Source organism: Cucurbita pepo, chromosome LG06 (genome assembly GCF_002806865.2).
Source record: "Cucurbita pepo subsp. pepo cultivar mu-cu-16 chromosome LG06, ASM280686v2, whole genome shotgun sequence".
Lineage (NCBI taxonomy): Eukaryota > Viridiplantae > Streptophyta > Magnoliopsida > Cucurbitales > Cucurbitaceae > Cucurbita > Cucurbita pepo.
The window spans coordinates 4,431,509-4,456,901 of NC_036643.1; the positions used below are offsets into that span (position 1 = coordinate 4,431,509).

General features: G+C 38.9%; 5 protein-coding genes across 6 annotated transcripts; 4 read left to right on the plus strand and 1 right to left on the minus strand.

The window, feature by feature from the left end:
• Nucleotides 1-628: 628 nt before the first annotated feature.
• On the plus strand, nt 629-4,072 carry LOC111796594 (receptor-like protein kinase THESEUS 1). The gene has a single exon (XM_023679284.1). It carries the CDS (start codon nt 1,245-1,247, stop codon nt 3,771-3,773), a length of 2,529 nt encoding a protein of 842 aa, XP_023535052.1. The 5' UTR covers nt 629-1,244; the 3' UTR covers nt 3,774-4,072.
• A 1,046-nt stretch (nt 4,073-5,118) lies between these two features.
• Nucleotides 5,119-8,735, plus strand: LOC111796596 (lysine-specific histone demethylase 1 homolog 2). Its single transcript, XM_023679289.1, has 2 exons — nt 5,119-7,156; nt 7,245-8,735. Exons 1-2 carry the CDS (start codon nt 5,626-5,628, stop codon nt 8,219-8,221), a joined length of 2,508 nt encoding a protein of 835 aa, XP_023535057.1. The 5' UTR covers nt 5,119-5,625; the 3' UTR covers nt 8,222-8,735.
• Nucleotides 8,736-11,684: 2,949 nt separating this feature from the next.
• LOC111796620 (uncharacterized protein YnbB-like) lies at nt 11,685-16,793 on the plus strand. Its single transcript, XM_023679325.1, has 12 exons — nt 11,685-11,880; nt 12,233-12,346; nt 13,072-13,182; nt 13,265-13,327; nt 13,451-13,564; nt 13,652-13,801; nt 14,747-14,824; nt 14,889-15,110; nt 15,339-15,425; nt 15,499-15,618; nt 15,796-15,888; nt 16,374-16,793. Exons 1-12 carry the CDS (start codon nt 11,734-11,736, stop codon nt 16,431-16,433), a joined length of 1,359 nt encoding a protein of 452 aa, XP_023535093.1. The 5' UTR covers nt 11,685-11,733; the 3' UTR covers nt 16,434-16,793.
• Nucleotides 16,794-17,260: 467 nt separating this feature from the next.
• On the plus strand, nt 17,261-21,029 carry LOC111796635 (transmembrane protein 184C-like). Of its 2 annotated transcripts, none has more exons than XM_023679350.1 (5): nt 17,261-17,408; nt 18,464-18,756; nt 18,834-18,956; nt 19,584-19,874; nt 20,475-21,029. In XM_023679350.1, exons 2-5 carry the CDS (start codon nt 18,508-18,510, stop codon nt 20,682-20,684), a joined length of 873 nt encoding a protein of 290 aa, XP_023535118.1. In that variant the 5' UTR covers nt 17,261-17,408; nt 18,464-18,507; the 3' UTR covers nt 20,685-21,029. The 2 variants fall into 2 exon arrangements, with proteins under 2 accessions (XP_023535118.1, XP_023535119.1); XM_023679351.1 differs by having other exon boundaries at nt 17,279-17,408; nt 18,457-18,756.
• An 870-nt stretch (nt 21,030-21,899) lies between these two features.
• LOC111796661 lies at nt 21,900-24,332 on the minus strand. The gene is made up of 3 exons (XM_023679380.1): nt 24,222-24,332; nt 22,954-23,153; nt 21,900-22,149 (listed from the first exon to the last, which is right to left on the minus strand). Exons 2-3 carry the CDS (start codon nt 23,128-23,130, stop codon nt 22,093-22,095), a joined length of 234 nt encoding a protein of 77 aa, XP_023535148.1. The 5' UTR covers nt 23,131-23,153; nt 24,222-24,332; the 3' UTR covers nt 21,900-22,092.
• Nucleotides 24,333-25,393: the final 1,061 nt, after the last annotated feature.

A 25,393-nucleotide genomic window follows, 5' to 3' on the forward strand; every position in this document is an offset into this window, starting at 1 on the left:
TAAATAAAAATAAATATTAATTATAGCACCGTCATACAGCCGTCAAACAGCTAGCAAAGCAGGCGTCTCCGAGGAAAGAATCAAGTTGACGGCGATTTAACACCGTCAATTGACGACCCATCACCAGCTCTTCCGTATCTTAAAGCCGCGTAAAGCGGGTCCGGCTTGATCGTTTGTCCCTGCACAGCAACCATACCCTTTCAATCCTTAAAAACATTAATATATATATATTATAAATTCATTTCCATAATAATGTAGATGAATATTTATGGTATGATATTATATATAATAACGATAGAGTTTATAAGTAAGGAATATATCTCTATTTGTTATAAGACGTTTATTTGAGGAGAATTCAGAGAAGAGGTCAAGACTTAATTAAGGGAAGACTATTACTTTTCAAGAGTTTTATGGTTCTCGAGGGAGATTATGTGGTATACTTTGTTCTAGGGGAGAATTGTTGTGAGAGAGTCGGGAATGATTCTGAGTTTATAAAGAAGAAATATTTCTCTATTAGTAGGAGAGGCTCGAGGGTTTGGTAATTTCTAACGAAAACTCCCCAAATTCGGTTAAATCATTGTTTCTTCTTGGTTTAAGTGGCAGATTAAGGAGTTTTATCACTAACCCATTTTAGAAAATGAGGGGAAAACAGAAAAGAAAACATAAATGAATTGAATTGGTGGAGATTTTGAAGGGAAAATGGCGTGAAAAAGCGCAGTTTCTGTAGCAGAGAGGTGAGGTAGAGGCAGTGTTTGTTCATGGCGTGAGTAAGAGTTTGATGAAGGCTTCCATTTCATCCCCCTTTTCTTATTTGTGGGGTCTCTAGTTTTTGTATATTGATGACAGCCTCGATAACAGGCTGGAAAGTTTTGTGTGGTGGCTGCACTAAAAAAACTCTGCTCTAGAGCCCTTTCATGCCGGGATTAGTGGGATCTTTCTTCTTCTTCTCCTTCCCTTCTCCGGCCTCTTTTCTCTCTGATTCTTCACTTCCCCAATACCCTTTTCAGGATTATCTGTTCTTCATCAGGTAACACTCTCATTTCTTGTTTGTCTCTTTGTTCTTTCAGCACTCTAAACCTGATTCTGGTCTACTATGGAGTTTCATGTTCTTATCTGTGAAATTTGTGAAATGGGTATTGTTAGATAGATCCATATGGAGGTGGGTTTTGAAGGGTTTTGTTAGATTTGTTCTTGAAGTGACGCTGTTGGGGTTTTAGTGAATTTAGGATCTGTGGGTATTGAAAATGGTGAAAATGAAGCTTGTTTCAATGTTTCTGGTTCTGTCTGGCGTATTGTTCATGTGTATTGGATCTTGCGCCGCTTTCACTCCCATTGATAATTATTTGATATCATGTGGTTCTACACAAAACATCACGTTCCAAGGAAGAACTTATGTTCCTGATTCTGGACATTCCTTGTTCGCCATTGATGGTGGAAGCTCTGTTGTTGTTAGTTCTAAAGGCACAAGTGAGCCATCTCCAATCTATCAATCTGCTCGGGTTTTCACCGGCATTGCGTCGTATAAATTCGATATCAAGAAACAAGGTCGGCATTGGGTTCGGTTGTACTTTTATCCTATTCCGAAGTCGGAGCGAAATCTGGCGTCTGCGTCGATTACTGTTGTTACTGAGAAGTTTGTGTTGTTGAATAACTTCACTTTCAAGAACTATAATGGTTCTTTTATGTTCAAGGAGTATGCAATCAATGTCACTTCAGATTCCTTGACGCTTACGTTCATCCCGTTTAATGGTTCGGTATCGTTTGTTAATGCGATCGAGGTTGTTTCGATGCCTGATGAGCTGATACCTGATCAAGCATTGGCTTTGAATCCATCTGCTCCGTTTAGCGGTATCTCTGAACTTGCTTTCGAAACTGTTTATCGACTAAACATGGGAGGTCCTTTACTCACTTCGCAAAATGATACGCTCGGAAGGACTTGGGAGAATGATATGAAATACCTCCATGTCAATAGTTCTGCAGTGAATGTCTCGGCTAACCCGGGGAGTATAAAGTATCATGCCGGTGTTACGCCAGAAACTGCACCGAACTTGGTTTATGCTACTGCCGATGCCATGGGAGACCCGAATGTACCGAACGTGAACTTTAACTTGACTTGGGTTTTCTCGGTCGAGCCAAATTTTCAATACTTCGTTCGAGTACACTTTTGTGATATCATGAGCAAGGCTCTTAACAGTCTGGTTTTCAATCTTTACATCAATTCTGATAATGCTCTGGGAAGCTTCGATCTATCGTCGTTAACGGGTGACTTGGGCGTGCCTTATTACAAAGACTTCATTTCGAACTCAGCAGATTCGGCTACTTTGACTGTTAGTGTCGGTCCAGATACGATGGCAGACATCACCAATGCAACCATGAATGGTTTGGAGATCATGAAAATAAACAATCGAGTCGGGAGCTTGGATGGAACTTCGTCCGTTGAAAGCCTTTTGCCGAATGCGCCCTCGAAGAAGAACACTATAGCAATAATTGTTGGTTCTGTCTCGGGAGCTGTCGTAGCCATTGCTTTGCTCGTCTTGTGTTACTGCTGTTTCGTACGTCGCAAGTCGAAGTCTACTCAACCAGCACAACCATGGCTGCCTTTGCCCTTATATGGGAACTCTCAAACCATGACAAAAGTGTCAACAACTTCTCAAAAGAGTGGAACTGCAAGCTTCCTTTCATTGACTTCCTCCAGTCTTGGCAGATTCTTCTCGTTTCAGGAAATTCTCGATGCTACGAACAAATTCGACGAAAATCTACTCCTTGGAGTCGGCGGTTTCGGTAGAGTTTACAAGGGAACACTTGAAGATGGTGTAAAGGTTGCTGTTAAAAGAGGTAACCCCAGATCAGAACAAGGTCTTGCTGAATTTCGAACCGAAATTGAAATGTTATCAAAGCTCAGACATCGTCACCTAGTGTCTCTTATTGGCTACTGTGACGAACGATCGGAAATGGTTCTTGTCTACGAATACATGGCAAATGGACCTCTCAGGAGTCACTTGTATGGAACCGATCTACCACCGTTGTCGTGGAAGCAACGACTTGATATTTGCATCGGTGCTGCTAGAGGGCTTCATTATCTTCACACTGGTGCAGCTCAAAGCATTATACACCGAGATGTCAAAACCACGAACATTCTCTTGGACGAGAATTTCGTCGCCAAAGTTGCAGATTTCGGTCTCTCAAAAACCGGACCATCTCTGGATCAGACTCATGTTAGTACTGCTGTCAAGGGTAGTTTTGGTTACCTCGACCCCGAATACTTCAGACGACAGCAGCTGACCGAGAAGTCCGACGTATATTCATTCGGGGTCGTGCTAATGGAAGTTCTCTGTACAAGGCCAGCTCTAAACCCTGTTCTGCCTAGAGAACAAGTCAATATAGCAGAATGGGCAATGACTTGGCAGAAGAAAGGCATGCTAGATAACATCATGGACCAAAATCTGGTAGGGAAAGTTAATCCCGCATCGCTTAAGAAGTTCGGTGAAACAGCGGAGAAATGTTTAGCCGAGTATGGTGTCGACAGGCCGTCCATGGGCGACGTCCTGTGGAACCTGGAATACGCTCTTCAGCTCGAGGAAATGTCGTCTGCTCTAATGGAACCCGAAGACAACAGCACGAACCACATCCCTACCATCCAACTGACTCCACTTGAGCCATTTGATAATAGTGTAAGCATGATTGATGGAGGGAACTCGGGCACCGACGACGACGCAGAAGACGTTGCAACGAGTGCAGTGTTTTCGCAGCTCGTAAATCCTCGTGGGAGATGAGAAAACGAAACAACGTTGTTCGGGTAGTAAGATTTAGCCTGGATGACCTACAAAGACATTGGTGGGTCTAATATATTTACAGTGGATGGATGAAGAAGTATATGGTTATGTGAGTTCTTTGTCTTGGATCAAAGTCCATTGGCTCAATTCATTCAGATTGTGACATGGTTCTGCGACATTAGCTGCCGCAGGTTGTTTTTTTATACATTTACTCGGACAATGGATTGTATTAGTTGTATAATGTTTTTCTTGATGACAAAGGGTATAGTGAATAAAGCACACGTTTTTTACTTCAAAAATCCACCGCTCGCAGATATTGTCTTCTTTAGCTTTTTTTTCTTTCCGACTTTCTCTCAAAGTTTTGAAACGTGTCTGTAGTGAGAGGTTTCCACACCCTTATAAAAAATGTTTCGTTCTCCTCTCCAATCGATGTGACATCTTACCCTCCACTCTCCTTCAGAGTCTCGTGTTCACCCCTGTTGGGGCTCAGCCTCCTTGCTGACACATCACTTTGTCTGACTCTGATACCATTTGTAACACCCACGTCCACCGCTAGTAGATATTGTTCTCTTTAGGTTTTCCCTTTTGAGTTTTTCCTCAAGATTTTTAAAACGCGTCTACTAGAGAGAGATTTCTATACCAAGGAATGTTTTGTTCCCTCTCCAACTGATGTGAGATCTCAGTTTATTTGTCTCGAAATCGGTAAGCACACTTTTTTGACAAAGCTAATGCTCAGTATGGCTTGGTTTTGGTTATTATGATTTATTTTCCGCAAACTATTCCATTTCCACTTGTGTTTTTTCGAGATGTCTAAATTGCATTATCTTTGGGTCTGCTTTGTTTGAAACTCTGGCAAGGAAAAACAAACAAACACTGTGTCACGGCTACGCTTGTTCAAGGTGTGTTGCTTATGATCGCATGATATCCCGATCATGTTTGTTTAGGACGTGTTGTCCGTGGCTGCATACCCCTTCATGTTGAGTCAATACGTGAGTGTACGACCCGTCATCAAAATCTAAAATACTCTATTTTGATTATTATACCTTGGAACTTGATATGTAACGAGCAATTTTGTAAATGATGTTGTAAATGACATCAACGATATCTTTAAGTTGAAATGACGAACTATAACGACTATTTTAATTTATGTATAATTAAAATTGAGTTGTAAAGGATTTTTAATATATATATAAACAATTAAAAGGAATAATTAGAAGTTTAATTGTAGCTCAATAAATAAACAAATAAACTATTAGAGAATAAATAAAAAAGAAAAAAGAAAAGAGAAAATAAAGTATATAAAAGGTCAATTTTCAAAATACGAAAATTTTTCCTTTTGCTTCAACTCGTTTCTACCCAAAACCCTAATTTCTCCTTTCTTCTCCGTTAATCCTTGGCCTTAAACCCATGCAGGCGAGTTGCCCTAATTGTGTTCGTCGATTCCATTTCTGATTTAGGTCTTCAATTTGGCGAATTTCGACTCCCCCATTGGCTTGGCTTAATCGAGATACGTTTTCTTGCTTCTGTTCTTTCTTAATTTCATTGTTTACGTCTGGGGCTGTGATTTTCTTTCGTCCATCTCAAAGCCTCACGTCGATTACGAGAAGTATTTTTGAGAAATTCTACCAGCGGAAGTGGTTGACGTTGTTTTGGGGGATACTCGTGCAAGGCGGTAATGTTATTTTTCAAATTCTGAGGTCTCTCATGGAGTTTCTCGATAATTGTGTGCTGATTGATTAGAATTTGTCCAAATATGTAAGGAGTAGTGATCGAAACGAGGGTTCTTTTCTTGGTGCGATTCTGGAGGTTAAATGTTTAGACGGATTGAATCTTTTTAGGAACGTATTGTTGAATGATGGATAGCACCCCTGGTTTAGTTTTGAAACGTTCCTTGCGTAAGAAAGCTACTTCGCGAAATTATGACGAGGATTTAATGGACGAGGTTATAGAGCAGCATTTAGGGGGTGTTTCGAAGAAGAAGAGCAAAACGGCAGAGGATCTGGAGAAGGAAACTGAAGTTGAGGCTATGATAGCATTATCGGTTGGATTCCCAATTGATGCGCTTCATGAGGAGGAAATCAAAGCGGGAGTGGTCAAGAAATTGGGTGGGAAAGAGCAGAACGATTACATTGTTGTTAGAAATCATATCATCGCGAGATGGCGGGGTAATGTACGAATGTGGCTGTCGAAAGGGCAGATTAAAGAGAGTGTGAGCAGTGAGTATGAACATTTAATTAGTAAGGCGTATGATTTCCTTCTGTACAATGGATATATAAACTTTGGGGTGACACCAACCTTTACATCTCAAGTGGCAGAGGAGGCATCTGAAGGATCTGTGATTGTTATCGGTGCAGGTCTTGCCGGGTTGGCTGCAGCTCGGCAGTTATTATCGTTTGGTTTTAAGGTTGTTGTTTTGGAAGGTCGGAATCGACCTGGTGGACGAGTTTATACACAAAAGATGGGTCTGGAGGGCAAATTTGCTGCTGTGGATCTTGGTGGTAGTGTCATTACTGGTATCCATGCTAATCCTCTTGGAGTTCTAGCTAGACAACTTTCCATTCCACTTCATAAGGTTAGAGATAATTGTCCATTGTATAAACCTGATGGAACACTGATTGAAAAAGATACTGATGCTAAGATTGAGTATATTTTTAATAAATTGCTTGACAAAGTGACTGAACTGAGAAAGATTATGGGAGGATTGGCTAATAACATTTCTCTTGGAACCGTTCTAGAAAAACTCAGGCAATTGTATGCTGTGGCTCAGAGCAAGGATGAACGACAACTTCTCGATTGGCATCTAGCAAACTTGGAATATGCAAATGCAGGATGTCTTTCGAATTTGTCTGCTGTGCATTGGGATCAAGATGATCCTTATGAAATGGGCGGTGACCATTGCTTTCTAGCAGGAGGTAATTGGAGATTGATAAAAGCATTATGTGAAGGAGTTCCGATATTTTACGGGCAGGTTGTTGACACCATTAAATATGGAAGTGACGGAGTAGAAGTAGTAGCTGGTGATCAAGTGTTTCAAGCTGATATGGTCCTGTGCACGGTTCCGCTTGGGATTCTGAAGCGAAAGCTTATCAGATTTGAACCGGAGTTACCTAAAAGGAAGGTGGCGGCGATTGAGAGATTGGGTTTTGGATTATTGAATAAAGTTGCAATGGTGTTTCCTCATGTTTTCTGGGGGGAAGACCTTGATACATTTGGATGTCTTAGAGAGCATTGCCATCAGCGGGGGGAGTTCTTTTTGTTTTATGGGTATCATACTGTTTCTGGAGGTGCAGTTCTTATAGCTCTTGTTGCTGGAGAAGCTGCTGAAGCGTTTGAATGCACAGATCCAACTGTGTTGCTCCACAGGGTTCTTGGAATTCTCAGAGGTATGATCTCTCCGGTTTTGGTTGTGAATTACCGTATGAATATTTCAGTAAGACTTCTCGTTTAACCTTGTTACCTCTCTACGTAAAGGCATATTTAGCTCGAAAGGGGTTGACGTGCCGAATCCAATACAGACGATATGCACGAGATGGGGCAACGATCCATTTTCCTATGGCTCGTACTCTCACGTTCGAGTTGGGTCCACTGGCAGCGATTATGATATTCTTGCAGAGAGAGTGTGGAACAGATTATTTTTCGCCGGTGAGGCCACAACTAAGCAATATCCAGCCACCATGCATGGTGCCTTCTTGAGCGGGCTACGAGAAGCTTCGTGTATTTACCAAGCAACTCGGGGACGACCAAACCATTCAAGGAAGTACTTGCCAAGAAATCTCAGACACGATATTCTGGTGGATCTTTTCAGGAATCCCGACATTGAAGTTGGAAATCTGTCCTTTATTTTCGGTTCGTCGTTAGATGGCGAAAAATCAATGGGGATCATGAAAATCACATTCAGGGACAAGGGAGAAAGTTCTAGCATTGAAGAACTGGCAGAGGATTGTGAAGATCCCTCACAACAACAGCTGATGCAGCTTTACACAATTGTATCCCGTGAACAGGCACGCGAGCTGCTACTCGCGATTGAAGAGGATGAAAGTAGACTTCCTTATCTAGTGAAAGAGTTTGGCTTAAAGCTGATGGGACCGAGTGCCTTGGCTAATATTGGTAACTCGTTGATTTCTCGTATTGTCGGTGCTCGAAGAGGCCGGGGTAGGAATCGGCTGTCTGCTGGACCCCAACCCCAACCACAAATGCAACCACAACTGCCACCCCAATCCCAACCACAACCACAACTGCCACCCCAATCCCAACCACAGCCACAACTGCAACTGCAGCCCCAGCCCGAACCACGACTGCAACCGCAGCCCCAGCCCTGGCCTCAGGCAGAACCACAATTGCAAGCCCAGCCCCAGCTCCATCCCCAACAGGAACTCCAGCCTCAATCACAACTGCAGTTGCAACCCCAACAACCCGAACTACAGATACGATCACAGCCACAAATCTAATACATACTCTTCTTCTGCTGCTGATATAAGAACCAACCTTGTTTTGGAAATGGAAGTACCCAGAACATGTGGGTGCATTGCATGAAAAGGGTGCCACAAATGGGCATGCCTGTCCATTCCCAGATGACGAGTTGAACTATATAGCCCAAGGGATGATGAATTGTTTATTTCATTGTTTCACGATTTGGAAAACTGCCATTTTTTTAGCCTCGCAAGGATTGTTGGAAGCCTGAAGCAAACTGACAGTAATAACATCATCAGATGATCATGTGTAAACCTTTCGAGTAAATCATTGACTGTAAGACATCGATTTGGTGTCGAGTAGGAAACAGTAGTAGTTACAATTCTTCCCTGTAGTTCTTGTAGTTCAATACAACTTTATGTCAACTCATTTGACTCCAAATGGAAAGGTTGTACTCTTAGGCATCCATGGTTTTACTACACATTTTGTATCTGTAATATACACTCAATATTTTTTCCTGGAAAATTATAACCTACAGAACTCTTTCTTGCATTGCTTTGGTGTCTTATAGTTATCAGTTTATACTTTGGGGCTAAAGATGTTAAAAAAAAAGGTCTAAGAACATCTCCTGATTCCGAAGTGGCGTAGGAGACATCTGGATCAATCACCGGATGTGCAACCCCGGTACTTTGACTGTACCAGTCTAAATCCATCGCTAGCCGGTATTGTTCTCTTTAGGCTTTTTTTCGGGTTTTCTCTCCATGTTTTAAAAATGCGTATGTTAGGGAGAGGTTTCCACACCCTTATAAAGAGTATTTCGATCCCCTCTCTAACCGATATGGGATCTCACAATCCATCCCCCTTTGGGGTCCAGCGTCCTCGCTAACACATCGCCCGGTGTCCACTCCCCTTCGAGGCTCAACGTCCTTGCTAGCACACCATCTAGTGTCTGGCTTTGATACCATTTGTAACAATCCAAGCCCAACGCTAATAAATATTATCCTCTTTAAGCTTGCCCTCAAGGGTTTTAAAACGTGTCTGGGAGAAGTTTCCAAACCCTTATAAGAATGCTTCATTCCCCTCTCCAACTAATGTGAGATCTCACATCGACGATCACGAATAGCCATGAAAACTCTTTCAACTCTCCCGCTCCTCGTTGTCATCACATGTCATTCTGAAACACAAGTATATGATGGTGTTAATGTAACACATGCGGAAGCAATTTGGATCTTAGGCACTTTTAGAACATCAATTATTGTAAATGACTAGCATGTTCATAAGTATTAAAACTTAATGAGTTTAAATACTAACCTTTTGTAGTTCAAACTCCTTTTGCCTCACGAACCGATTTCGAACCACCACTAGTGTCTTCTCCACTATTCTCCGGCCTTAGAACGGGATTGTGGAATCCGGTGAGTGACTAAACTTGGGAGGGATTTTGTATACGTGAAAGAGAGTGCTTGTGAGAGGTTTTTCATCAAGATGAAGAATCCCTTCCAAGTATCATGATCACTCTATTTAAAGAGTCAAGTTTGCATGTTCATGCAAACTTGAGATCACCAAATCTTGACACTTAAAATTCCACTCAAATGTTTGGGATTATGTGGCAAGCATGCATGTTTGAGTTAACCAAATTTTGACACTCAAAATTCCACTCAAACTTGTGGGGTTTATTTGGCAAACATGCAAGTTTGGTTAAACCAAATTTTGACACCTCAAAATTCCACTAACATGATTTTTCCATTAGATGAAAGTCAACATTTTGACTTTCTTCATTTTAATTAGATGAAAGTCAACATTTTGACTTTCTTCATTTTAATTCAACAATTAATTTGAATAATGAATTTCAAATTAAAGTAACATTAAATAATTAATTAAACTATTTAATTAATATTTAATATTAATTCAAATGCCAATCCCAGTCAATTCCGACACATAATTGATTAAGATATTTAAATCTTATTTAAATATCTCAGATTCTCTCTTTTCGTTTAATTCGTAAATAAAATAAAATTGCGGTTAAATATATCGTATATATGTAACGCATATTCCCTAATTTGAATTCGAACACTTCGAACTCACTCGTCACACTGTTCTATGGTTTAGTCCGATATGAGCTAGCAGAGGGACCTAATGGACCTATAGATCATGGGCTCCAACGATTCAAGATTAACCGATTAAACTCATTAACCTGGTTAACCAACATTCGTTAACTACTAGGACACTCCACTATAGCCTAGTAGTTGCACTCCCCTCACTATAGATATATTTCTGTCCATCTGATATAACCATGATTAGTAAGTCGATCCTTCACAGGTTGTTCGTAACTAGAGCTGGGTCAATTTACCGTTTTACCCCTGAAGTTACTTCTTGTTCCTTATGTCTCACTGATCCTCTAATAAACAATTGGTTTGTGGTCCAACCAGTAAACCGAATCCCTCTCAGGCCAATGAGAGGGTGGGGCCCCTTGTTCAAGACCTGGAGTCAGTGCTTAAGGGAACTACCTTTCTTCTATCCCTAAAAGTGGGTAGGAGTGAATTCCGTCTTGCACCCCACGTCCCCAGCCATTCACCCAGTCTTACCCCTGAAATGGGAGGCCTGTTGAGTCGGCGAACTAGAGCCACTCTCACCCATGCAAATCTAAGGATAATTCCGAATAAACAGGAGTTCATGGTTAGCTCAGGATTAAAACCGAGTTACCTAGGTTATCGAATGAAAAGAAAATCAGTCTCAACAGTAAACGACTTTATAAAGTGAGAGTGGTTTTCTTCATGGTCCGATCTTATGCAATACTCATTGCATAGGACGCCCCCACTCACATGTCTCCACATGCACAATTTAGTGATCGCATTGTTTATATCATATACAAAAGTGGGCCGCATCCATAGTGTCCCCAGAATAAGGTACTCAGCCTTATCCTTATACTATAGATCATTTTGACTATATACTTGAACTTGATCCACTCTTATGTCTCTACATATAGTTCAAGTAGTCATACTATAGCCAGAGTGTTCTTAGTTTATTGGATTTAGATTAATGATCGTAAAGTTCACTTTATTCAATAACAATTTTTTCTGAATAAACAACAATAATAACTTTATTGAAAATAGAATATATCTTTGTTTACAAACTATGAGTTTTAGGACATAAAACCCAACAGTATAAACTAGCATCATACCTAATCCAACTCTTATGTCGTAGATAAAGGCACTAACTTGGGCATAGATACAAACACCTCTAACCTTTACAAACCTATGTAATAAAATTTCGTTTTTGACCTATCGTTCTCTTTAAGATAAAGAAATATTTAAATGCATATTATCATCTCAAAAGTTGATGGTTCGATCTATCACTTTATAATTATAATAATTTAAATAAACTTTCGTACTTATTATTTATATATATATATATATATAGAGGAATCTGAGTTATTGTATTCTTCAAAAAAAAANTTAATTTCCTTGTCAAAATCCTATAAAATGACAGTGGTGGACTATTTTTTTCAGTCTTCAAGCCGTCGCAGCGCGCCACTTTCAGTTTCTCGAGGAAGATGTGGGGCTTATCCTGCTCTGTATTTTCTTATCCGTCGCCTAATTTCAGACCTTCATTTCCGGCAGCTACCCTTCGCTCCGCCACTTATTTACCGGTGTCGCTCGATCGGAAACATTACACTTCCGACACTCCATTTGCTCCGGAGGTAACAAGAAAACTTCTCACTCTTTGCACACTCTAAGATGCTTAGAAATGTGATTTCTCCGTCTTTTATTTTAACCGGCGGAGTGCATTTTGATTTCTTAGTAATCGGGTTTGCCTATTGGAGTGGAACCTGAATCTCTCAAATACCTAACCTATCAGCTTAAGTAATAGAACTGAATTTATCAGCTTAAGATTTATTCTCATGTTTGGAGATAGTTTATTATGTGACTAATAAAACTCTTCTTCCTTCTTGCAATTCTTGTTGGTAGGTTATAGATCTTTCTATACATTATGGATCGTATCTGGTGCAATTTATATTGTATGTGCTAAGTTATGAAGGTCTTGATCAGCAGGTTGTTAAGGCGGTAGACTCCTTGCAGTATGAATTCAGGGCAGTGGATAATTTGGTGGCACGTAATTCTGCTAAAGTTCTCAAAGCCTTTCAGAATGCTCGGTTAGGATCTCATGTTAGTAAATCAATCTTATGCATAAGTGGATAAATTCTTGCAAGGCAATGTTTGGCAATGTTAAACGAATAAATAGTCTATTTGGTATTGTTGGTGCATTATTTTCGATAGAGTTGATCTCATCCATCTTGTGAAAACATGCATTGTGAGATCCCACATCGGTTGGAGAGAGGAACGAAGCATTCTTTGTAAGGGTGTAGAATCCTTTTCCTAGAAGACGCGTTTTAAAAACCTTGAGGGGAAGTTTGAAACGGAAAACCTAAAGAAGACAATATCTGCTAACGGAGGGCTTGAGCTGCTACAAATGGTATCATAGCTAGACACTGGGCGATGTGTCAGTGAAGAGGCTAAGCCCCGAAGGGGGGTGGTGTGCCAGCAAGGACGCTGGGTCCTAAAGAGAGGTGGATTGGGGCGTCCCACATCAATTGGAGAAGGGAACAAGTGCCAACGAGGACGCTAGACCCCAAAGGGGGTGGATTGTGAGATCCCACATCAGTTGGAGAGGGGAACGAAACATTCTTTATAAGGGTGTGGAAACCTCTCTCTGGCATACGCGTTTTAAAAACTTTGAGGAAAAACTCAAAAGAAAAAGCCCAAAGAAAACAATATCTGTCAATAGTGGGATTGAGTTGTTACATGCATATTATCGATCTCTTAGTCTTATTTGTTTATTGTAAAGCAACAAATATATTGATGAGTGGCGTTTCTTGAAATTTTACTATCAGCATTTTGGAGGATCCACTGGCTATGGTCATGATGAAGCTGGAGGACGTGAGGCACTTGACAATGCTTTTGCTGAGATAGTTGGAGCAGAATCTGCAATAGTCCGATCACAGGTTTCAAGCAATTATTGACTTTATATTATATACGTATAGAACTAATTCCCTAGTTAGGTATTTATGATGTCTCTATCATCAGTTTTTCTCAGGTACTCATGCTATTACGTGTGCCTTGTTTGCGCTTTTGAGGCCAGGGGATGAGGCGAGTACACCTTAACGTCCCGTTTGATTACCATTTGGTTTCCGTGTATTGTTTTTGCAAATCAAGCTTATAAACACTATTCTCACCTGTTTTGTAAATGTTTTCAACTAATTTAACCATCAGCTTTTGGCGGTAGCTGGTGCTCCATATGACACACTAGAGGAGGTCATTGGAAAAAGAGATTCTCAGGGATTGGGTTCCTTGAAGGATTTTGGAGTAGAGTATCGAGAAGTTCCAGTGAGCAACTAGTACCCGTACAAATAAAGCAATATGTTGCAAGATTTTTTAGCTTTCTCATATTGATTTTTTGGTTTTCTTCTTCAGCTTGCTGAGGACGGTGGACTTGACTGGGAAAAACTTGCAAGTTCTTTGAAACCTCAAACAAAATGTGCGCTCATACAAAGGTCATGTGGTTATTCTTGGCGGCGAAGTTTAAGTGTTGATGAAATAGGAAAAGCAATAAGACTGATCAAGGTAATTCTTTTGGTTGAATGTCGTAACTTTTGGGGTGAAAGATTGATAGGATGGTCATTTTTTTAGCCAATTTCTCGGTTTTGTGGGTTGAAGTGTTCATCATTCACATAAAGTCCACCGCTAACAGATATTGTCCTCTTTGGGCTTTTTCTTCTGGGCTTCCCTTCAAGGTATTAAATCGCATTTGATAGGGTGAGGTTTCCACACCCTTATAAGCAATGTTTCGGTTCTCCTTTCCAACCGATGTGGGATCTCACAATCCACCCCCCTTGAGGGTCCAGTGTCCTCGTTGGCACACCACCCCGTGTCTGGCTCTAATACCATTTGTGACAGCCCAATCCCACTGCTAGCAGATATTGTCTTCTTTGGGGTTTCCCTTTCGGGTTTCCCCTTAAGGTTTTAAATTGCATCGGGTAGGATGAGGTTTCCACACCTTTATAAGCAATGTTTCGGTACTCCTCTCCTACCTATGTGGGATCTCACAATCCACCCCCCTTGAGGGCCCAGTGTCCTCATTCGCACACCGCCCGGTGTCTGACTCCGATACCATTTGTGACAGTTCAATCCCACTGCTAGTAGATATTGTCTTCTTTGGGATTCCCTTTTGGGCTTCCCTCAAGGTTTTAAAATGCATCTGGTAAGGTGAGGTTTCCACACCCTTATAAGCAATGCTTCGATACTCCTCTCCAACCGATGTGAGATCTCACAATCCACCTCCCTTGAGGGCCCGGCGTCCTCGTTGACACACCCGCCCATTGTCTGGCTCTAATACCATTTGTAACCGTCCAAGCCCATTGGTAGTAGATATGCTCTTTATTGTCAGCAAAAACAACAATGCCATCATCCAAGTGAGCTTGGAGAAATAATATTAATACCCCTCACGTTTTCTTTGTATACTTGTAACAATTAATCCTTTAAATAAAATACATTTGCTAATATTTTCAGATGCAAAACCCTGATTGCTTGGTGATGGTGGATAACTGTTATGGAGAATTTGTGGAAACCATTGAACCTCCAACTGTGGTAAGTGATCTCAGGCTCCTTTTTCCTGCTGAAGAATAGCATTTCTATCAGTAATGGTTGGAAGGGCGCGGACTTAATTGCAGGAAGTTTGATAAAAAATCCTGGTGGAACGCTTGCACCTTGTGGCGGATACGTTGCTGGTCGAGACAAATGGGTGAAAGCGGCTGCAGCTCGTTTATCTGCACCCGGGTTGGGCGTGGACTCGGGTTCGACCCCTGGCGATATCATGAGGACATTTTTTCAAGGATTGTTTCTTTCACCTCAAATGGTTGGTGAGGCAGTTAAGGTAGTTTGATTCTTTCCTCCTACAGTTCTGGTATGAAGACAAATTTTGTTAGGAATCACAACTCTCCACAATAGTATGATATTGTCTACTTTAAACATAAGCTCTCGTGGCTTTGCTTTGGGCTTCCCCAAAACGCCTCATGTCAATAGAGATGTATTCCTTACTTGTAGCCAATTTAGGACTCCCTCCCTACAATTCTCAGCAAATTTCTTTCTTTTATGAGATCAGGGAATGATCCTAATAGCTGAAGTCATGGCATCAAAAGGCTACAAAGTCCAGCCACTACCACGTGTTCCTCGCCACGACACCGTACAGGTCTGTTGCGTTTCGCTTTCTCTATATATGTATTGAAGGTATTACGTCTTACGAATTCATATATTCCATTCAGGCAGTACAACTTGGAAGTCGCAAGCTTTTGCTTGCGTTCTGTGAGGCCGTACAGAGAAGCTCTCCTGTCGCTTCGTATACGAAACCAGTTCCGGGAATAACTCCTGGATATGCATCAGAGGTAGAGTCGTAACTTCTTTACACTGATCAAATCTTAATGCTTTCATTTCAAATTGTTGAAGATGATTGACTGCTGAGTAGAACTAACATGAGAATGTGATTCAAACATCCTTCGTTTTGCAACAATTATGAGAAAAATTGACTGTATAAGCTTTGATGTCGAATAACATAACTACAGGTGATCTTTGCTGATGGAACTTTCATTGATGGAAGCACTAGTGAACTTTCTTGTGATGGACCTCTGAGAGAGCCATTTGCAGTCTTTTGCCAGGTTTGTGCTATTTTCGTGGAATACTCTTGTAAAATTACGGGTTCTTTTAACTTTAAAACGTGTCTAATAGCTTAAACAAAAGAGTCACCCAAGCTTTCATCATTCTCAAAAGTCCAACGCTTTCTTTTTTTCCTAGTATAATCCCATAAAATCTTAGACTCTGCCCTTACGCAAGTTTCGGATAGCGTTTCTAAGAGCGTATCATCAATCTTCTTAGTTAGTCAAATTGATAAGCTCTCGTGGCCTTGTTTTTTGTTTCCCCAAAAGACCTCGTGCCAATGGAGATGTATTCCTTCCTTATAAACCCATGATCATTCTCTTAATTGGCCGACGTGGGACTCCCTCCTAACAATCTTTAACAATGATATGACATACAGACCGGGACTCATGAGGATTAATGCAAACTTATTAGGCAATCATTTGATTAACCAAGACTAAGGTTCAGTTTGAAAACCCTCTGATGAAGTGTAAATTTTGTGGTGCAGGGTGGAACACATTGGACCCAATGGGGCTTGGTTCTAGGAGAGGTTTTGAAATCTGTGTAGAATTATAACAACAAAAAGAGGATGGGAAGCCTCATTCCCCCACCCCACAGCCCCCACACCATGCTCGGAAGCTAGTCATGTGTCACGATCATGCTCATCCAAGGCATGTTGTCCGTGGCCGCATGCCCAAATAAGTCATGTTGGTAATCACCCAAATACTAAACCTTGTTGAAAATGTGAACGGAAAAACCAACCCACTTTCATTCAACTCCACCAAAATCTAGCACAATATATAAGGAGATAGGGATTACGCTGGTCCATTGTTGCAAGACATTTGTGAAGAATGAGTGAAATTTAACTGTCTCAATCTTCCGACAATCGCATCAGAAATTCGAGTTTCTTTTAGATTTCCTTCCTAAATACTCCGTATATTATTTATTATTTAGCTTACATCATTTTAACATTTTTTTTTATTTTAGTTTTTGTTACACATATAGTTAAATTGATAATAAAATTATGCTATGATTGTTTGATATTAGCTATGGGCGATTGATGATTTCTGGTGCTAACAATAAGTCAGAGTGGGTACAGTGTTTAAATCAATAGATAACCTTTTGAGTTTGAAGCTGCTATCGTTCGATTCGAATAAGTCAAGTCCCTTCGGTCGGATATAATATAATAATAATAATAAATGCTAAAAAATAAGAAATTATAACTTATTTTAAGCTAAGATTTGAAAAGAAACGGAATATAATTTAATTGGATCTAAAAAAAAAAAAAAGGACATCCCATGTTGTGCACGCGGAAACTTAGTTATGGAAGCAGTGAAATTTACGACGTCGTTTCAGCTACCAAAGAGACGAGTGGACGACGTGTTCGATACACGAGATTCACGAGTGGAAAATTCATCAATCGTACTTCGATCATTACAATTATTAAATCTACATCACGACGAACTTCCCCAGAATTTCTAAGAATCAAGCATCGGAATCTTCAACAGAAGCCAAACACTTTCAGGTTTCAATTTCCTATCTGGTAAGATTCCTTCCGCTTTTTCGCTTTTTCGCTAGATTTTCAGTGTTGTAGCATGTAGCATGTAGCATCTCGAAGCCTGTTGTTGTTGTTGTGGTAATGATAAGGAAATAGAAAAGGAAATCATAATCGCCTTTGTAATTGACTTCATTTCACTTCACTTTCTAAGTTCGAAGAACCGCTTTGGATCTGACTTTTGTGCGATCATTACACCTTGATTACGTTCATCTTTTCATTTCTGTCACACTAGCTTTATTTCTCCTCTTCTGTACTTGTTCTGATGAAATATAGGAGAATGGAACGGAAAAGTAGGCGAGATAATGAGAAATGTGATTAGCATTGATCGTATTACGCAAGTTTCCTTATGTAGAAGCTCTACTTTCCGAGCATGAACTCAGGTTGCTGCTGATGTAGTATTTCTAAATGTTTCATAGCTGTTTAGCGAAGCTATGTAATTAGTATGTTTCTAGTTACTAAGAGTGTTTTCTAACTGCGAATAATGATTTACCCGAGCTGGAACTGTAGAGATTTCGATTCCTAGAAGATTTTTTTTAGCTGATTAGATTGAAATATGGAGAATCTAGCACTTCTTAGTACAATCCCAGTAAGGATGTGGAAGATGGTCCAGAGACATGAGAATACCAGCTTATATTTGTTCTTAGCTAGGATCTGATATCACAAGAAAAGAAGAAACGCCCCCACTTTTAATTTAATCATTATCTAATATGTGGTAGGTTGTATGATGTTTATGTATACAATCTACAATTTACAAGTCCAGGAAATAAAGATATCACCAAGGAATAATTCATATGTTTTAAATTGTCAAGTTGCAACGATGGTAAGAGATCGGTTAGGAAATCGAAAGCAACTGTGAGCTTATGAATTTTATTAATGATTTAGGTTTTTATTTGAGCTTTTCCCCCCTTAATTTGTTGGCTTTTAATTAATTCTCTTCTCTCTTTTACTAGAGGATGAAACTTCAAACTTAACTCTATGCTCTAGAACTCCTGAGTCGATTGTGCTTTCGGATGTTTATTAAGCTTTATTTCAGTCTGCAGATCTCATTTCTGGGTAACCTCAGTGGTACATATCAGCAATAACAATGGATTATGGATATATGATATTTTTGGCGGTTACTTCCTCTGTTGTTCTCACATCAGTATTTTCATTATGGCTCCTTTCCCAACATCTGTCTAACTGGAGAAAACCAGCAGAGCAAAAGGCCATTGTTGTTATAATTCTTATGGCTCCCTTATATGCTGGTATCTCCTACATCGGTCTGTTGGAATTTATGGCAAGCAGTACTTTCTTTTTGTTCTTGGAATCAATTAAGGAATGTTATGAGGCCTTGGTAAGATTTTGATCCTATAGAACTTCTGCGAATGAAAGATTGATTTCTTGTAGTAACTTCCTAGTTTTTGCTTGTAGGTGATTTCTAAGTTCTTGAGTTTACTCTACAGCTACTTGAATATATCCATAAGCAAAAACATCGTACCAGATGAGATCAAAGGTAGAGAAATCCACCATTCTTTTCCGATGACCCTCTTTCAGGTACATTTTTTCTCTTCTCCTCTGTTCACGTACTAAAAAGGATATACCAGGCCATTCCTTTGATGTTCATTTAGATTCAATACATCATGATTTGTTGTCGTTACTAGAAAAATATGAAGCATTTAGGTTTTATGTGCTACTATGCTTCTTGAAACATTTCATTCTTCTTGTTTTATCTTCTCATATAAAGGAATATTTGACTGTGATCAGTTGAACACCAGAAAACTAATACAAGTCAGTAATACTTTTGAGAATCTATGGCAATGATGATAAGCTGGTTAAACGGACTGATTAAACCTTTAAACAATGAAACTAACATCATGTTGAACAATTTTGCCCTCTCATTTTTTCCTTTATACTATTATTACACCAGTAGCTCTATGAATATCCATCCATGGTCAAAGTTAACACTGAAATCGTTCATACATACATATACATTTCCTGAGTATTTTGTTACTCAATTTCGTGATTTTTTGGAATATGATTAATTCGATTTCTTAAATACTTCTTGCCCAACTTACAGCGCAAGTTCACAGCTTAGTAAAACTAAACCAGTCACTTTATTTCTTTGGGTTTTATTGGATGACCAAAGAGTAACTTTGAATGTCGACTCCTTATCAATTGCAGCCTCACAGTGCTCGATTAAATCATCACACGTTGAAGCTTCTCAAGATCTGGACCTATCAATTTGTGGTGATTCGTCCTGTATGTTCCATCTTGATGATCTCTCTTGAACTAATTGATGTATATCCAAACTGGCTCAGCTGGACATTTACTATCATATTAAATGTCTCTGTGTCGCTGGCTCTGTATTCCCTGGTGGTTTTCTATCATGTATTTGATAAGGAGTTGAAACCACATAGCCCTCTTGCGAAGTTCTTGTGCATCAAAGGGATTGTCTTTTTCTGCTTCTGGCAGGTAATTTTCTCGTTCCGAGTTTCTCAGATTTTTCATTTAGCCTAATCATCGGAATATGTCATCGTATTCCTTTGTAGTTAACATGTCATTTTCCCAAAATTTAGAACCAGTCACTTGCGACTGGGCCATAGAGAAATGTACTTAGCGGTTATATATATTTCCCAACTGATTTGGTGCTTTACATGCATGGAATTTCATTACTCTCGTTGAGCTGTATTCCATCCTACCAAAACTGAAAATAAGATGTTACTGTACCGCCAGTGTACAGTGGTGATGATATTGTAAGTTAGTTGTAGGTTACTGGTTGTTATGATTGGTTGTAGTAGCTTAACTGATTTCTTCGATATCGTTATCAAATCGGCAACGCAAGTATTAAATATGGACGTAGAGTTTGAGTAATTAAATTAATGAATGACAATATTATACCTTCACTCTTATAAGTTTGCAGCTACCTTTTGAAATGTTCTGTAAGTCTCAATAAACAATAATCCCTCAAGGATAATTCTTATTTGCTCAAGTATGCATTAAGGCTAACTATTATTGAAACTAATATTTCACGCTTTCAATTAAAACAACTTAAATCATCGTTTTCTTTTTCAGGGAATCGTTCTTGAGATGCTTGCTGCAGTGGGCATAATCAAAGCAGAACATGCCTGGTTCGATGTGGAGCACATAAATGAAGCCATACAAAACACTCTGGTTTGCGTGGAGATGGTTTTCTTTGCCATGGTTCAGATGTCTGCATACAGTGCTAGCCCGTATAGAGATCAATCTGCAGCAAAATCTAAATCGGAGAAGAAGGAACAGTGAGCTCCCCCTTGGTAACACGCATCAATACAGATGAGCACTGAATAATATATCTCAGCTTTTATGAATGTTTTCTGCTCTTCAGCATCGATTATATGTGAACTTTTGAGAGTTGTATTTGGAAAGTTTGTTTTGGCTATTACCAATTAGGCGACATTGTTGTGCCATACCCTCTGTTGAAGTCGAGCTCTCGGTATAAAAACTACCTTAGCAGGTCGTGTGGCTGACCAATCTGCTCGTGTTGCTGTTAGCCTGTTTTGTATCTCTTTGTAGAACATTTATAGCACGAGAATCTGATTACACAGAAAAAATAATGATAATAAAATGCTGCCATCGTATTTGGGGAAATCTTTCTTAGTCTTCTTGCTTTCATGTTTAATCCCAAAGAAGATAAGATATATGTCGAAATATACCTAGAATATCTAGAAATTACTTTTGTTAAATATAATATCTAGAAATTACTTTTGTTAAATATCACAATTCGAAGGTGTGAAATCCCACATCGGTTGAGGAGAACGAAGTATAGAAACCTCTCCTTAATACGTTTTAAAAACCTTGATGGGAAGCCCGAAAGGAAAAGCGCAAAGAGGACGATATCTACTAGTAGTGGACTTAGACTGTTACAAATGGCATCAGGGCCAGACACCAAGCAATGTACCGTGAAGAAGCTGAACTTTGAAGGGGCAGACACAAGGCAGTGTACCAAAGGACGCTGGGCCTCGAAGGGGTGTGGATTGGGTGGTCCCACATTGATTGAAGAAGGGAGTGAATGCCAGCAATAATCAAAAGGGGTAGATTGTGAGATCCCACATCGATTGATGAGGAGAATGAAACGTTTTTTTATAAGGGTGTGTAAACCTCTACCTAACAGACGCGTTTTCAAAACCTTAAAGGAAAGTCTAAAAGGAAAAGCCCAAAGAAGACAATATCTGCTAGTGGTGAACTTGGGCCGTTACAATTGGTACATCTACCTTATATGGAGCTTACTACTAGTATCTTGTCACCTCTCATTTCACCGATTAACCATTGATGATATCCATCCACCTAAAGTACTGATAAACGAGCAAGGGAGGCCTAAACACGAACGTTAGTACTCTAAGTGAATCATGGAAGATTTTGACAGTCAAAACACCTAACGTTCAATCGTCGAGGCCTCCCAATACTACACCGTGCACATAATTAAAAGAATGCATATAAATTTGATCCCGGTAGGAGATGAAAGTGAAAGAAACCAAGAATATAGGATAATCACACTGAAAGTTCGTTTTGCAACTTAAAACATTTAAGGATATTGATACAGAATCATATACCACACCGGGCAACCAACGAGAAAGCCTAGCAACCCTACCTTCTGTAATTTTACTTGTATAGAGAAGTTAACTTGTACCCACCATTCACAAGCTAGTATTGATCACAGAGACAGCCCAGCAAACAGCAACTCCAGTTCTTCTTCCTGTGATGCAGTTCTCTGACAAACGAAAACGAGATAACAAACAGAAAATATATCAAATTCCGAGTTCAAATCATGAAGTTCACATTACTTCTAACTTCCAAGAAATTTCTGCAACCATGAGAAAGTTTATGACTCGACTGTGGAACAGCACGTGTTAAAATTATCGAGTATATGCTCTTTTGGAACGAAACTAAGATCTTTTTCACGATGTTATTCTACACTAAATGGACCGAAAGAAAATTGTGAAATAGAACTTGAAGCCTTGTATGAAGAAAAATCTATCTGAAATTACCAATAAGAAAATAGGAAAACAGAGAGTAAAAGTTTAATTATTGGAAATCAATAGAATCATTGAAAGGTAGACTAAAGATGAATAGATGTCCTTCTAATTAGGAAAGCTGCAAATTATTACTATTAGATAATACCACTGCAAAGAATTCGTACAAGTACAAGCTTTAAAATGAATGTGAAACCTAAAGACATCAATATGAACGAACAAATAAACAAACTCTAAAGTAAGCAATCAAACCATTAAGCATTAGGCAACGACATCTTGTTGAAAATATCAATTTCCTTTGCGATTTCAAAATGTCCCTTTCGAAACACAACAGATATGCAACGTTGTTTAAAATATCAATTTCCTTCGCAATCCTTTCAAAACGTCCCTTTCGAAACACAACAACAGATATGCGAACAAGATGGCTATAACAGATACTAATTTAGACTGCGAATGCAGGGTAATAGAGTGCAAATATAGTTTTATAACCAACAAAATTATTAACATGAACTGATTTTATGATTGCTGCAGTTCCATAATACCTGAATTGATAAAAGCTGCAGAATTTTGTTTAAAACCCGCATCCGATGAGTAGCATAGGTGCTGTTAGAAGGAAGCTGTTGAACTCGTTTCATTTCTTCCTGAACAACCACCTTCGCCTCTTGATGTCCCATTTGTTTCCCGTCGTTTTTAGGCAAGACACTGACTTTACCTTCCATGATCGGTCGATGGACCAGATAATCTACATATGGTCATCGAAATTGATATACAAATATAAACATCATGGTATACAAAGAATGTGTGTATGTATAACTAACAAATGCTGCATTGGATTAGGGTTCATCTCCCTCAAATCACCAGAAGAAAACAAACTCCCAAATGGGACTCAAAGTCATAATACTATCCAATCTCAGAAAAGCACGCACTTAATCTATAACAGCCCAAGCCCAAGCCCACCGCTAGCCGATATTATCCTCTTTGGGCTTTCCCTTTCGATATTTCCCTAAAGATTTTTAAAACACGTCTGCTAAGGAGAGGTTTTCACACTCTTATAAAGAATGTTTTGTTCCCCTCTCCAACCGACGTGTGATCTCACAATCCACCCTCTTCAGGGCCCAGCGTCCTCACTGGCACTCATTCCCCTCTCCCATCGACGTGGGATCTCAATTAATCTATAATGAAAACCATGACCAAGTACAACAGCTACTGCTAATTAAGAAGCTGAAACTCATTTTTAGCCCTTAAGCTTTCGTAACGATCAAGTTCTTGTACTTTAAACAATGCAACGATTCGACTAAATGTTTAGGAAACTAACAAATACAAATGGATCGATAATCATCGTCGATATTGAATCACAGGAGGTTTCTCAACTTCATTCCCTCACTCAAATTCCATTCCCAAACCATTCTCCAATCGGATATTTAGTGAAAATTTTAAGTCAAGAACTAAACCGTCACACGAACAGAAAAACCAAATTACAGAATCGCCATAACTACATGAAGCAGAAAACCCTAAATGCAGCCAATTCCATTTCTTGTTCATTCACTAAGAAATCTGTCCTATAGCCTGCGAATCATGATAAAGAAGGTTTCAAAGACACAAACAACTCCAGATTCCTCCACCGTTAGGTCTAAAAATCCGCAACAGAGAGAAAACGATTCCAAATCAAAATGAACTATTACAGGCTCAGAATCAATATTCACTAAGTTCACCCGATCTCTTTCTCGGCAACCAAACAGAAAATTCTCCATAATCCTAAAACTTTAACCTAAAGAAAATCAGAAACAAAAACAAAATCTTACGAACTCACCGGCTTCGTCGTTGCCCAAACTTCAGCACCCCCAGCAGCAGCACAGATCCTCTAGGATCGCTATTGCAGAAGCTCTACACGTATGCCGTTGCTTGCCATTGAAACGACATCGTTTTATCGTTCCAATCTTTTCCCGCTTTTCCTCGGGTTTATTCGGTGAGTCGGTAATACTAATATTAATAATAACATTCTTAATATAATTATATATTATAGTTGTAATAAATATTTTAAATTAGTGTCTAATAATTTTTTTTTAATTTTATATTTAATAAATCAGTTTATTTTTAATTTTTTCTCGAATATATTGATAATTCATTAAACTTTTTTAAAATTCAATAACCTATTAATATGATATTAAATATAAAAACTAAATTTATAATTTAATTTTTTAATTAAAAAATTAAAATATATAAACATATTTTAAGGAGAATATTTGAGCTAAGGTGGATGCCACGTGGACACCACATGGCTCTTGTTCGATATCCCACTCTGTTAATGTCAACTAGTGGTGCTTACGTCAATTTTCCATTATCGTAATTATTTCTTTTTTTTTTTTTAGATTGTTTAATTATTTATTTATTAGTTTATTTACGTCAACTTTTATTAATTTATAGTGGAGGTTAAAATATTAGTTTAGTGTTTATTAGCAAAATATAATAATAATAATAATAATAATAATAATAAATTTTGAATTCGCATAAATAATACATAGTTTAAATAATTATTTCTATTTATAAGTAAAAACAATTTTTTTTAATTATGTGAAATTAATTAGTGTTTGGTTAATTTTGGATTTAAACTTGGAAAAAGTAGGTTCTAGTGTTTATCAAGTTAATCTCTTGTTAGAAAATTAAGTAAAATTTTAATTGAAATTAAGGACGGTAACATTCTACTGTGATAAGTGCCTACAATGCTAGATTTTGCAAAGTTAGAGGTCTTTCTAGAATCCCTATAAACGTTCACAAAAAAAGCTAACTTTCTAGAATCTAACTTGGAATCTATGATTGTCACTCTTAGATTCTGAAATGACTCACTCCAGAATTAGCTTGATCAAAACTAATTCAATGAATCGGTTTAAACATCATACCTAAAGCAAGGTTTGAAAAGGAATAACACAAAAAATGTATCAAGAAAATACGAATGTTTTGTTTGTATTCAACGATTGCTGCTCA